The following is a 12726-nucleotide window of genomic DNA, read 5'->3' as shown; positions in this document are numbered from 1 at the left end:
AGCACCATACACGGTCCCAGTCTCCAGATCTCCGTGTCAGACCCACACCAGGAGCACTGTGCACAGTTCCAGTCTCCGTATCCCCGGGTCAGACCGAGGCTGGGAGCACCGTGCACAGTTCCAGTCTCCGTATCCCTGGGTCAGACCCACACCAGAAGCATTGGGCACAGTTCCGGACCCTGAGTCAGACCCAGGCCGGGTGCGCATTTCTGGTCCCCATGTTCCTGCACCCCATTGGTCTCACTCCATCAGCTGTCTGCATGAGACCTGCCACCAGCTCTGGAAGTTGTGGACCTGCTCCCAGCTGATGTGTGTTATGTTGCATGACACAATGACAAAGGTCTGTCCTGAATTTTGTGTTAAAATGAGATTTATTCTACAATGATTAGCTTCCAAGACACTGCATTAAGCTGCCTTCTCAATCACACTCACCAAATCTCGCAACGCTGCACATGGAGACAATGATTAACACGCACTTCATAAATAAGTTGTCTGCACTAGGAAAATCTGGCAAATAAAATCAGGGATTGGCTTTGAGGCTTGTGGCTGAGTTGTAGGCATTTTAGTAATAAAGTTCTCTGTCCCACCAACCTATGGAGAGAGAGAGAGAGAGAGAATTTCAGTTCTAAAGGAAGCCGGAAGCGAAACAGGTAGTTACCAGAGTGATCTGGATTGGGAGTGTGAGGTGGGACAGTGTGGAGGGAGCTTCACTCTGTGCCTGACCCAGGAGTGTGTGATGGGACAGTGTGGAGGGAGCTTCACTCTGTGCCTGACCCAGGAGTGTGTGATGGGACAGTGTGGAGGGAGCTTCACTCTGTGTCTGACCCGGGGAGTGTGTGATGGGACGGTGTGGAGGGAGCTTCACTTTGTCTGACCCCAGGAGTGTGTGATGGGATTGTGCAGAGGGAGCTTCACTCTGTGTCTGACCCCGGGAGAGTATGATGGGATGGTGTAGAGGGAGCTTCACTCCATGTCTGACCCCGAGAGAGTGTGATAGGACGGTGCAGAGCGGGTTTCACTCTGTCTGACCCCGAGAGAGTGTGATGGGACGGTGCAGAGGGAGTTTCACTCTGTCTGACCCCGGGAGCGTGTGATGGGACGGTGCAGAGGGAGTTTCACTCTGTCTGACCCCGAGAGAGTGTGATGGGACGGTGCAGAGGGAGTTTCACTCTGTCTGACCCCGAGAGAGTGTGATGGGACGGTGCAGAGGGAGTTTCACTCTGTCTGACCCCGAGAGAGTGTGATGGGACGGTGCAGAGGGAGTTTCACTCTGTCTGACCCCGGGAGCGTGTGATGGGACGGTGCAGAGGGAGTTTCACTCTGTCTGACCCTGGGAGTGTGTGATGGAACGGTGCAGAGGGAGTACATGTATGTGAGATGGAACAGTTCCTTCAGTACTCACTGCCAGGATGTCGTCGAACTCCCAGCTTCCGAATCTCGTCGTAAATGAATATCAATAAGCCAAAAGGCATCGGTACGAGCCACCACTGCCCTCTGCAGAAGAAGAACCACAGCCTATTACGTTACTGTGCCAACTACTCCCCCATCCCTCATACTCACCAACATCGTTGGTCAATACCACGTGAAATATTATCCCAGAAGTTGGGAAGTGGGATAGGGGTATCCCGCAGTAATTGGTGGGGCTGTTGGCAGTGTGGATGGACCGAGGATGTGTACGAATCCGAGGACTGCGATTGGATTGCTATTGTCACACATACCGAGGTTCAGTGTAAAGCTTGTCCTGTATTCTGGGGCTGTTAGCAGAGCACAGCACAGTGGTTAGTATAGTGTTTTGCAGCACCAGTAACATGGGTTCAACTCCCCCTGCTGTTTGTAGCTTCGCCCTGTGACTGCGCCACTTTCTAATGATGTACGGGTTGGGGGTACAGTAGGGAGTGGTGGGCAAGCTATGCTGGCACTGGAAGCATAGGTGCAGGCTGCCCCCAGCACATCCTCATTGGCCGCTGATGCAAATGAAACATTTCACTCTGTTTCCACGTGCAAGCTAATCTTTCATCTTTGTTCATGCAGATGAGATCATTACAGAGCACTGAGAACAGGGTGAGACAGTAACTGAGACGAGGCCCAGGCGAAGATGGTAAGGACCCAGGTACTTGAGTATCCAAGACTAGAATTGAGACTGAGACGAGAACAGGTTCTTGATTAGATGCTAGCCCAGAACCTGACGAGACTAGATGAGAATCCAAACGAGACAGAAATCCTTTACGCAATCACAGAATGAGCCAAGGTTGAGTACCGAACCGGAGTTCAGGTGCTCTTTAAACGTCCAATCTCGGTGCCAAAACAAGGCCGCCAATTAGCAGAGCGGGCCTGGATCTTCAAAGGGACCGCGCCAGTTATCCACACTCCAGCGAACCAGAGCATCTAAACCCTGGGGGCTGGTGCAGTCAGGTGTGTAACAGAATGCAGGGGAGTGCCACAGCTATAGAGAGTGCAGTGCAAGAGCGTAACAGCCTGGTGGTACGAGCTTTCTGGCTTTTGTACCTTCTGCTCACAGGGAGGGGTGGAAGAGGGAATGTCTGGGGTGGGTCGTGTCTTTGGTTATGCTGACTGCTTTACCGAGGCAGCGAGAAATGTAGGCAGAGTCCCTGGAGGGGAGGCTGGTTTCTGTGATGTGCCGAGTTGTGTCCACAACTTTCGACAGTCATTTGCGGTCACGGGCAGAGCAGTTGCCTTACCAAGGAACTGTGGTGGATGTGTAAAAAGGGGTTTGTAAAGGTACAGGTAGATGAGGAGGTGAAGATATCCAGGATACTTGCCTTCACTGGTTGGGATGGGGGGTATAAGGGTTGGGGAGGGGGGGAGGGTGCAACCATACAAAGCGTCAATGCAGGGTCTCGGCCTAAAGTATCAACCACCCAACTCCCCACCGATGCAGCTTGACCCAGAGTCCCTCCAGCAGATCGTACATTGCTCTCGATTGCAGTGTTTGCCATCTCCTGTGCTCACAGCTGGGGTACTGTGTACGGTTCTGGTTACCGCACTGTAGGAAGGAGGTGACTGCACTAGAGAGGGAGCAGAGGAGATTCCCCGGAGACCCCCAGATATTGCCAGGGTCAGAGTATTCCAGTGTCTGGGAAAGTTGGTTCAAAAGTTTTGGGGGGGAAAACGTGAGGATCAAGTAAAATGAAGGGAAGTGCTAGAGAGTTTATGAAAGTGTCCAGAATAAATTAAAAGAGAAAAAGTTTAACAAGAGATAAGAATTTAACTTCCAGAAATGTGAAGGCAAAATTGAAAAGGGTGACGAACACAGAACTGAAAGTGCAAACACGAGGAAATCTGCAGATGCTGGAATTTCAAGCAACACACATCAAAGTTGCTGGTGAATGCAGCAGGCCAGGCAGCATCTCAACATCAACCGTACCTCTTCTTAGAGATGCTCTGTTCACCAGCAACTTTGATGTGTGTTGACAGAACTGAAAGTGTTATATTTGAATGCACGCAGTATACAGAACAAGGTAAATTATCTTGTAGCACATTTAGAGATTCAGGTATGATGTGGGCATCACAGAGCCATAGCTGAAAGAAGATTTCAGTTGGTAGCTTAACCTTCAAGGATATACATTGTATCAAAAGGACAGGCAGAGCGGGTGGGTGGCTCTGTTGGTAAAAAAAAATGAAGTCAAATCCTTCGAAAGAGGTGACATAGCACTGGAAAATGTAGAATCCTTGTGGGTAGAGTTAAGAAATTGAAAGCTTAAAGAGACCCTGATGGGAGTTATTCTACAGACCACAAAACAGTAGCCAGGATGTGGGTGACAAATTTCAATGGGAGATCATAAAAAGGTGTGTCAAAAGGGCAGTGTTATGATGGGAGTACTTTAATATGCAGGTAGATTAGGAAATCAAGTTGGTGCTGGACCCCAGGAGAAGGAATTTGTAGAATGCCTATGATTTAGCTTTTTAAGGCAGCTGGTAGTCAAGCCCATTAGGGGATCAGCAGTCTGGATTGAGTGCCATGTAATGAACCAGAATTGATTAGGGAGCTTAAGGTAAAGGAACCCTTAGGAAACAGCAATCATAATATGATGGAATTCAGCCAGGAAGAAGCTAAAATCTGACTTATTAGTATCACAGTGGAGTAAAGGAAGGGGCATGAGAGAGGAGCTGGTTCAAGTTGATTGGAAGGAGACACTGGTAGGGATGACAGTAGGACAGCAATGCCTTGAGTTTCTGGAAGCAATTTGTAAGGCGCAGGATAGATTCATCCCAAAGAAGTAGTATTCTAAAGGGAGGATGATGTAACCATTGCTGACAAGGGAAGTGAACAGTATAAAAGTAAAAGAGAGGGCATATAACGTAGCAAAAATTAGTGGGGAGCTAGAAGATTGGGAAGTTTTAAAAAAACCAACAGAAGACAACTAAAATGCCAGAGGGGGAGAGAAGATGAAATACAAAGGCAAGTTAGCCAATAATATAAAAGGGGACACCAAAAGTTATTTTTTAAAAAAATATATAAAGAATAAAAGTGGATAGTGAACCATTGGAAAATGACACTGGAGAGGTAGCAACAGGGCTTAAAGAAATGGACAAGTATTTTGCATTATTCTTCACTGTGAAAGACACCAGCAGTATGCCAGAAATTTGAGAGTGTCGGGGGGGGGGGGCGCAGAAGTAGTTGCTATTACTAAGGAGAGGGTGCTTGGGAAGGTGAAAGGTCTGATAAGTTACCCGAACCAGATGGTCTACGCTCCAGAAAGGGGTGGCTGAAGAGATTGTGGAGGCATTAGTAGTGATCTTTCAATAATCAATAGATTCTGGAATGGACTGGAAAAAAATGTAGAACTATGATGGAATGGCAGAGCAGAGTCAATGAGCCAAATGGCCTAATTCTGCTCCTATGTTTTACGGTCTTTTTATTTATTGAAGTACTGTGCAGAATTCGCCCTTCGAGCCACTCCACCCAGCAACCCCAGATTTAACCCTACCCTAACCACAGGACAATTTACAGAGACCAATTAACCTACCAACTGTACATCTCTGGGCTGTTGGAGGAACCCGGAGCACCCAGGGGAAACCCGTGCAGTCACAGGGAGAAAGTACAAGCTCCTAACAGCAGCAGCGACGATTGAACCGGGTCGCTGGCACTGTTGGTGTTGTGCTAGTCACTGCACTACCGTGGTCTCTCAGAGACAGCAAAGGGCGTAAGGACCAGAAGGGATCTCAGACAGGGAGAGGCGTAGGGGTTACCGGCTGTAACAGGTTTCGTACTCAGCTCTACGCCAGACATACGCACCGTATGGGCATGAAGTTGAAGATGTTGGGCATCCCGGGACAGTAACACAGGAAGTTACCCAGCAGCACTTGGAAGATGATGGCAGACAGCAGCACCTTGTTTCTGCAGAGACATGAAGTGCAAAACAACCCAGTCAGTTCACACAGTGCAACATCCTCTGGCCCCTACTTCACTCCCCATTTCTGAGAGCCGCTCCAGCCCCTACACAGCTCCCTTCAATGCTAGTGGTCTTCTTTATCGTACAAGTTATCTTTTTCTTGTGACTGTTGTGTCTGTGATGCTATGTGCCTGTAATGTTACTGTAGTTAAGTTTTACATGGCACACGTAGACATGGGCATCTGACAAACTGGACAAACTCACCTGAAGACCCCTTGCTGGAACATGGAGAGGCGGCGCGTCTTCCTGATGAGGCAGTCAGCTATCTGGCACATCTCAATGCTGATGAAAAAGACGGTGTAGCAAGTGTACTGCTGGTATCTGCGCTGCCAGTAAGTCTGGTGGGGGACACAAATCGGAGGTGGGCTGAGCCAGGGGGTGAGAGAGAGAGAGAGAGAGAGAGCAGTACCAGTCCACTCCCGCCACACGGGGGGAGCTCCCGGCCCACTCCTGCCACCGGGGCTCCCAGGACTGAACATCACCAACAATAACCTGTCCTGGTCCGACCGTGGTGATGTCACAGCCACGAAAGCTCACCAACACTTCAACGTCCTCAGGACACCAAAGAAGTTCTGCACGTCCCTATCGATCCTCGTTGATTTTTATCGAAGCACCATAGAAAGCGTCCCATCTTGGTGCGGCAACTACTTGGCCTGTGACTGTAAGTAAAAAAACTGCAGAGAGCTGTGGACACCTCAGCACATCACAGAAACCAGCCTCCCCTCCATGGACTCCGTCTGCACTTCCTGCTGCCTCAGTAAAGCAGCCAGAGTAACCAAAGACCCCACCCACCCTGGATATTCTCTCTTCTCCTTCTCTTCCATCAGAAAGAAAATACAACAGCTTGAAAACACGTACCCCCAGGCTCAAGGACAGCCTCTACCCCGCTGTTATAAGACCATTGAACAGTAGGATAAGATGGACTCTTGACCTTGTAATCTACCTCACTATGATTTGGCACCTTGCACTACACTTTCTCTGTAGTTGTACCATAATAAACCAGAATGTTGTACCATAATGTGACCATAATAAACCAATTCCAATTCCACAGTGCACAGAGAAATGGGCCTTTGGGCCAACTGGTCCACACTGACCACCATTCTCATTATTCCTCTAAGCCTGGTCTAAACCGACTGTCCATTTCCTCCATTGACGCTGCCTGCCTTGCTGAGTTCATCCAGCATTGTGTGTGAATGTGTGTGCGCGCGTGCATTGCACTTTCCTATCCATTTGCCTGCTTTGACCTGTATCCCTCCTATCACTGTACCTGTCCAAGTGTTTTCTAAATGCTGTTAATGTACCTGCCTCAACCACTTCCTCTGGCAGCTCGTTCCACATACCGATCACCCTCTGGCTGAAAACATTGCCCTCAGCTTCCTTATTCGCACGATTTATTTATTTTTGTAACTTACACTCATCTTTATGTCTTGCACAGTCCTGCTGCCACAAAATAACAAATTTATGACATATGTCAGTTATAATAAACTATATTCTGATTCAATTAAATCTCCCCCTTTCACCTTAAACCTGTGCCCTCTAGTTCTTGGGAAACTGTATTGGAATTGGTTTGTTTTTGCCACATGCATTGTGATGCAGTGCAAAGCCTGTCTTGCACACTGTTCATGCAGATCATCACACAGTACATTGAGGTGGAACAAGGTAAACAATAACAGAGTGCGGAATAAAGTGTAGCAGCTATAGAGAGAGTGCAGTGCAGGCAGACAATAAGGTGCGAGGTCATTACAAGGTAGATTGTGAGGTCCAGAGTCCACCTAGGGGGCCATTCAATAGTCTTAAAACAGCGGGATAGAAGCAGTCCTTGAGCCTGGTGGTACGAGCTTTCAAGCTTTTGTATGTTCTGCCTGATTTGGGGGGGAGGGGTGTTGGGGAGGAGAGAGGATGTCTGGGGTGTGTGATTGGTATTTGATCCTCCATAATATTCCGCGTGGGAACTTAAACTGGAGGTGGCAGTGCTTTTTTACGAGGTCGAGGTGCGAGCTCGACATCAACCCTGCCCAGATGGAGAGTGCGCTCGGGAGCGGTCTGTCACTGGATCGAACTCGGGAACCTCCGTTCTCGAACCTGGCGCTGATCTCACTGCGCCACCAGCTGACCGGTCTTTGATTATGTCGGCCGCTTTACCGAGCCAGTGAGAAGTGTAGACGGAGGGGAGTTCGGTTTCTATGACATGCTGAGCTGTGTCCACAACTCTCTGCAGTCTCTTGTGGTCATGAACCGAGAGGCAGTCCTACCAAACTGTGATGCATCCGGACAGGATACTGTCCGTGGTGCATCGGAAAGGATTAGTGCAGGTTGACAGGTTCATGCACAAAGACTGTGTGCATTCACCCTATCTCGGCCCCTCGTGATGTTACACACATCTGTAAGGTCGCCCCTCAGTCTCCTACACTCCAAGCATTAAAGTCCCAGCCTGCTCAACCTCTGTCTATAGCTCAGTGCTTCCAGTCCCAGCAGCATCCTCATAGATCAACGTGCGGGGCGGGCGCACGGTGGTGTGGTGCTCTTGTGTTGCCAGTGGCCTGGATTCAATTCCGGCGCTGTCTGACGGGAGTTTTCATCTTCTCGACATTACTATGTGGGTTTCCTTTGGGTGCTCTGCTTCCCACATCCCACAGATGTGCAGGCTGGCAGGCGAATTGGTAACTGGGCAGCGCAGGCTCGTTGGGCTGGAAGGGCTTGTTACTGTACTGAATCTAGGCAAGTGGATAAATGCGTCAGATTACTGCAGATGTACGCGGCTTGTTCTTGGATTCGGAAGACCTACCCACTCCTGTCCGTAGCTGTCCTGCAGGGAATTTAAACTCTGATCTTCCCACTGTGCCCGTAGTCCGATGCACAGCAGTGGGTACCAGCCTTCCTGGGCCATCGCCGTGAAGTAGTCAGTGAAGCCAGCAAAGGATTGGATTACACCTGCCAACACAGAACATTTATCGGTGAATTGTCCTGGAACGTCCCAAAGTGAAAAACCCCACTTCGACTAAATTTCCCATTCCGACACGTCCGTCCTTGTCCGCCTCTGCTGCCATGATGAGGCCACTCTCAGGCTGGAGGAGCAAAGTGCGACATTATTACAGCTTGAGGCTTTGGGGTTCGGACTTCAATTCCTGCACTATCTGTGAGAAAGTTGGTACCTTCTTCCCGTGAGCGCGTGGGTTTCCTCCCACAGTCCAAAGACCTACTGGTTAGTAGGTTAATCGGTCAGTGTAAATTGTCCTCTGATTAGGCGGGGGTTAAATCAGCGGGCTGCTGGGCGGTGCAACTCGGTGGGTCGGTAGCGCCTGATCCACACTGTCTCTCTAAATAATAAAATTAACTCCTCACATTCCGTCTGGGTGGCCTCCAACCTGACAGCATGAACACCAATCTCTCTAATTTCCTGTAACCATACCCTTCTGTTTTCCCCACAACCTTCCTCCCATTCTGGTGGCTCTCCCACCCCTCCTCACCCTCATGAGCTGCCTATCACCTCCCTCTAACTTTCATCTCCTTCCCTTTCTCCCATGTTTCACTCTCCTTTCCTATTAGATACCTTCCCCCTCCCCTCCCAACTTCTCCCTTCATCACCCCTCCCTCGTACCTCACCCATCTTCCCCCTCACCTGTCACCTGCCAGCTTGTGCCCTTCTGCCTCCTCCCTTTCCAGCCCTGAAGGGTCTCAGCCCAGATCGCCGACCATTTATTCCTCTCCATGGGTGCTGCCTGGCCTGCAGAGTTCCTCCAGCATTTTGTGAGAGTTACTGGAGATTTCCAGCACCTGCAAGATCTCTCGTCTCTGATGGTGAAAAGTTTTGTTTTGCATGCCAGACATGCAGGCTATTTCATCACGTGTCAAACGAGAGAAAATACTGGAAATCCAGAGCAACATGTACACACAATGCTGGAGAGACTTGGCAGGCCAGGCAGCATCTATGGGAAAGAGTGTACAGTTGATACTTCAGGCCGAGGCCCTTCAGTAGGCCCTTGGGTCAGAGCCTGAAACATCGACTGTGCTTTTTTTCCATAGCTGCTGGCTGGCCTGCTGAGTTCCTCAGCATTCTGTGTGTGTTCATTACAAATGTTACCGGGCTATTAAAATAATAACTGTGCCATCTAAAAAGTTTCTTCCCCCTGCCAGTTAATCTGTTCAACCCTTCCAGTTAGCCATCCCCACCCCCTCCATGTATTACCTCAGTCATGGCACTGTAAACACTTTAAACTCTACTGTATAATGCTGTTTACATTGATAATACATGCTGGTATTTGTGTATTTATGCACATTTTTTTCATTATCAATACCTTAATCTCAAATTATTTTTATATAATTCTTTATGATCATTAAATGTTGTTTACACACCACAGCAAATTCCGAAAATACATATGGTGAATGAAGATGATTCTTGATACACCACCCTCCAAGAGGACCACAGCCTTGTCGTTGGGTTTGGAGACTTGTGTGCCTCAACAACCCGGAGAGTTACATCGGCTGGAATTGGGGCCTTGTGCAGGGACACCCATGCCAAACAGGTCAAAGGGTAGAGGCCAGACTAAAAGCAGTTCATCGGTCCTCCAGGTTTGGGGGTTCAGCTCAGGGCTAAACAACCGTGACTGGACAAAATTAAAAAATTGTTACGGAAAAAGCAATGAAGAAGGACCTTCATTGCTGCACAAAGTATCAGCAGCAAAACAGCCAGTTAGTAAGGTGACCTTGGTAGTGTATACCGTCTGGGCCAAGGACTCTTCTCACACCTACCACCAGGAAAGAGGTACAGGAGCCTGAAGACACTCACTCAATGTTTGAGAAACAGCTACTGTATCTCCCCTCCACTATTAGATTTCTCAACAGTCAGTGAACCCATGAACACTGCCTCACTATTCCTCTTTCACATAATGCATTTACTTCTTTTGCTCAGAGCAATTTTGTTTTTATGTCCGGCACTCCACTACTCCCACAAAGCAACAAATTTCATGGTATATGTCAGGGATAATAAAGATGATGCTAGCAACAAGGTCATCACAAGGTAGATTGTGAGGTCAAAAGTCCATTTGATCGTACCAAGATCCATTTAGTAGTTCTTTAACAGTGAGGTCGAAGCTCTTCTTCAGTCTGGTGCTAGGTGCTTTTGTGCGATGGGGAGCGGAGGAGAGAGAATGTCTGGGGTGGGTGGACATAGAGAGCTCTACAGCATAGAAACAGACCCTTCGACCCACCAAGTCCATGCCAAATGGTAACTCCACCTGGTCCCATCGACCTGCATCTAAACCAGTGACACCCATACCTCTCCCATCGACCTGGATCTGAACCAGTGACCCCCATACCTCTCCCATCGACCTGTATCTGAACCAGACCCCCATACCTCTCCCATCGACCTGTATCTGAACCAGTGACCCCCATACCTCTCCCATCGACCTGTATCTGAACCTGTGACCCCCATACCTCTCCCATCGACCTGCATCTGAACCAGACCCCCATACCTCTCCCATCGAACTGCATCTGAACCAGACCCCAATACCTCTCCCATCCACCTGCATCTGAACCAGACCCCCATACCTCTCCCATCAACCTGCATCTGAATCAGACCCCAATACCTCTCCCATCAACCTGCATCTGAACCAGACCCCCATACCTCTCCCATCGACCCTCATCTGAACCAGTGACCCTCATACCTCTCCCATCAACCTGCATCTGACCCAGACCCCCATAACTCTCCTATCGACCTGTATCTGAACCAGTGACCCCCATACCTCTCCCATCGACCTGTATCTGAACCAGTGACCCCAATACCTCTCCCATCAACCTGCATCTGAACCAGACCCCCATACCTCTCCCATCGACCCGCATCTGAACCAGTGACCCTCATACCTCTCCCATCAACCTGCATCTGACCCAGACCCCCATAACTCTCCCATCGACCTGTATCTGAACCAGACCCCCATAACTCTCCCATCGACCTGCATCTGAACCAGACCCCAACACCTCTCCCATCGACCTGCATCTGAGCCAGGGACCCCCATAACTCTCCCATTGACCTGTATCTGAACCAGACCCCCATACCTCTCTCATCGACCTGCATCAGAACCAGACCCCCAAAGCTCTCCATTGACCTGTACCTGAACCAGAGACCCCCAAACCTCTCCCATCGACCTGTATCTGAACCAGATCCCCATACCTCTCCCATCGACCTGCATCTGAACCAGACCCCCATAACTCTCCCATCGACTTGTATCTGAACCAGTGACCCCCATACCTCTCCCATCGACCTGTATCTGAACCATCCCCCTCCATACCTTTCCCATCGACCTGTATCTGAACCATCCCCCTCCATACCTTTCCCATCGACCTGTATCTGAACCATCCCCCTCCATACCTTTCCCATCGACCTGCATCTGAACCAGACCCCCCATACCTCTCCCATCGACCTGTGTCTGAACCAGAGACCCCCATACCTCTCCCATCGACCTGCATCTGAACCAGAGACCCCCATACCTCTCCCATCGACCTGTATCTGAACCAGAGACCCCCATACCTCTCCCATCGACCTGTATCTGAACCAGACCTCCATACCTCTCCCATCGACCTGCATCTGAACCAGTGACCCCCATACCTCTCCCGTCAACCTGCATCTGAACCAGACCCCATACCTCTCCCATCGACCTGCATCTGAACCAGACCCCCATACCTCTCCCATCGACCTGCATCTGAACCAGACCCCCATACCTCTCCCGTCAACCTGCATCTGAACCAGGGACCCCCATACCTCTCCCATTGACCTGTATCTGAACCAGACCCCCCCATATCTCTTCCATCGACCTGTATCTGAACCAGTGACCCCCATACCTCTCCCGTCAACCTGCATCTGAACCAGTGACCCCCATACCTCTCCCATCGACCTGTATCTGAACCAGACCCCCATACCTCTCCCATTGCCTGCATCTGAACCAGTGACCCCCATACCTCTCCCATCGACCTGATCTGAACCAGACCCCAATACCTCTCCCATCGACCTGCATCTGAACCAGAGACCCCAATACCTCTCCTATCGACCTGCATCTGAACCAGACCCCAATACCTCTCCCATCGACCTGCATCTGAACCAGACCCCTATACCTCTCCCATCGACCTGCATCTGAACCAGACCCCCATACCTCTCCCGTCAACCTGCATCTGAACCAGGGACCCCCATACCTCTCCCATTGACCTGTATCTGAACCAGACCCCCCCATACCTCTTCCATCGACCTGTATCTGAACCAGTGACCCCCATACCTCTCCCGTCAACCTGCATCTGAACCAGTGACCCCCATACCTCTCCCATC

The 12726-nt window shown here is 49.9% G+C and overlaps 1 protein-coding gene across 1 annotated transcript in view; it reads right to left on the bottom strand.

Moving 5' to 3' along the window:
* Window positions 1–337: 337 nt before the first annotated feature.
* The window catches only part of LOC140201684 (potassium-transporting ATPase alpha chain 1-like), a 47995-nt gene continuing 35606 nt past the window's right edge, over window positions 338–12726 (bottom strand). The window contains exons 19-23 of the mRNA XM_072266212.1: window positions 8200–8345; window positions 5619–5752; window positions 5258–5359; window positions 1403–1494; window positions 338–591 (exon numbers count right to left, since the gene is read on the bottom strand). Coding sequence (XP_072122313.1) covers window positions 563–591; window positions 1403–1494; window positions 5258–5359; window positions 5619–5752; window positions 8200–8345 — 503 coding nt within the window. The 3' untranslated portion in view covers window positions 338–562. The remainder of the gene's footprint in view (window positions 592–1402; window positions 1495–5257; window positions 5360–5618; window positions 5753–8199; window positions 8346–12726) is intronic.

This window comes from Mobula birostris, chromosome 8, assembly GCF_030028105.1.
Source record: "Mobula birostris isolate sMobBir1 chromosome 8, sMobBir1.hap1, whole genome shotgun sequence".
Lineage (NCBI taxonomy): Eukaryota > Metazoa > Chordata > Chondrichthyes > Myliobatiformes > Myliobatidae > Mobula > Mobula birostris.
Note: the sequence above shows the minus strand (reverse complement) of the source record. Positions and strands in the feature narration are given on the sequence as shown.